This window comes from Phalaenopsis equestris, unplaced genomic scaffold (genome assembly GCF_001263595.1).
Source record: "Phalaenopsis equestris unplaced genomic scaffold, ASM126359v1 Scaffold180577, whole genome shotgun sequence".
In the NCBI taxonomy this organism is placed as follows: domain Eukaryota; kingdom Viridiplantae; phylum Streptophyta; class Magnoliopsida; order Asparagales; family Orchidaceae; genus Phalaenopsis; species Phalaenopsis equestris.
Genome location: NW_018200526.1, coordinates 1 through 498, shown reverse-complemented (window position 1 = coordinate 498; position 498 = coordinate 1). Strand labels below are relative to the sequence as shown.

At 51.0% G+C, this 498-nt stretch overlaps 1 protein-coding gene across 1 annotated transcript; it reads right to left on the bottom strand.

The window, feature by feature from the left end:
• Window positions 1-21: 21 nt before the first annotated feature.
• Window positions 22-492, bottom strand: LOC110034271 (serine/threonine-protein phosphatase PP2A-1 catalytic subunit-like). Its single transcript, XM_020738551.1, has one exon. The coding sequence runs from the start codon at window positions 334-336 to the stop codon at window positions 79-81; it is 258 nt and encodes an 85-aa protein (XP_020594210.1). The 5' UTR covers window positions 337-492; the 3' UTR covers window positions 22-78.
• Between the last annotated feature and the right edge of the window lie 6 nt (window positions 493-498).

Here is a 498-nt window from a genome sequence, read left to right as displayed (position 1 = left end):
TTATATAGAACACAAGCAACCCCATAGAAGCGACGACAAAACCAAACAATTTGAAACAAAGCAAGCTAATCTCCCGCACTAACCCACGTAGTCTCCCATAAAGAGATAATTGGTATCCGGAGCTTCACCGCCGATCTTGAACAGTTCCATCAAATCATAAAACTGGCCGTGTATATCCCCGCAGACGGTTACAGGGCACTTCACCGGCTGCACGTTCCATTCCTCCATGAGGACCGCTCTCGCCTTCTCGCAGAGAGCCTTCACCTCTGCTTCCGTTAGAAACTTGCATTGCCTCAGCTGCTCGATCTGACGGTCCAGATCAGCATACGAGGGCATCTTTAGTCACTCCTCTCTCTTGACGGCCAGATCATCGATGGCAATCGATCCTGCAATCGTTTGATCGCCCCCGCAGCCGACCTTATACGAATCAGAGCATATTGGGGATTTGGGGTCTAGGGTTAGGTTTGCGAGAGAGGAGAGGAGGAGGAGGAGGAGGAG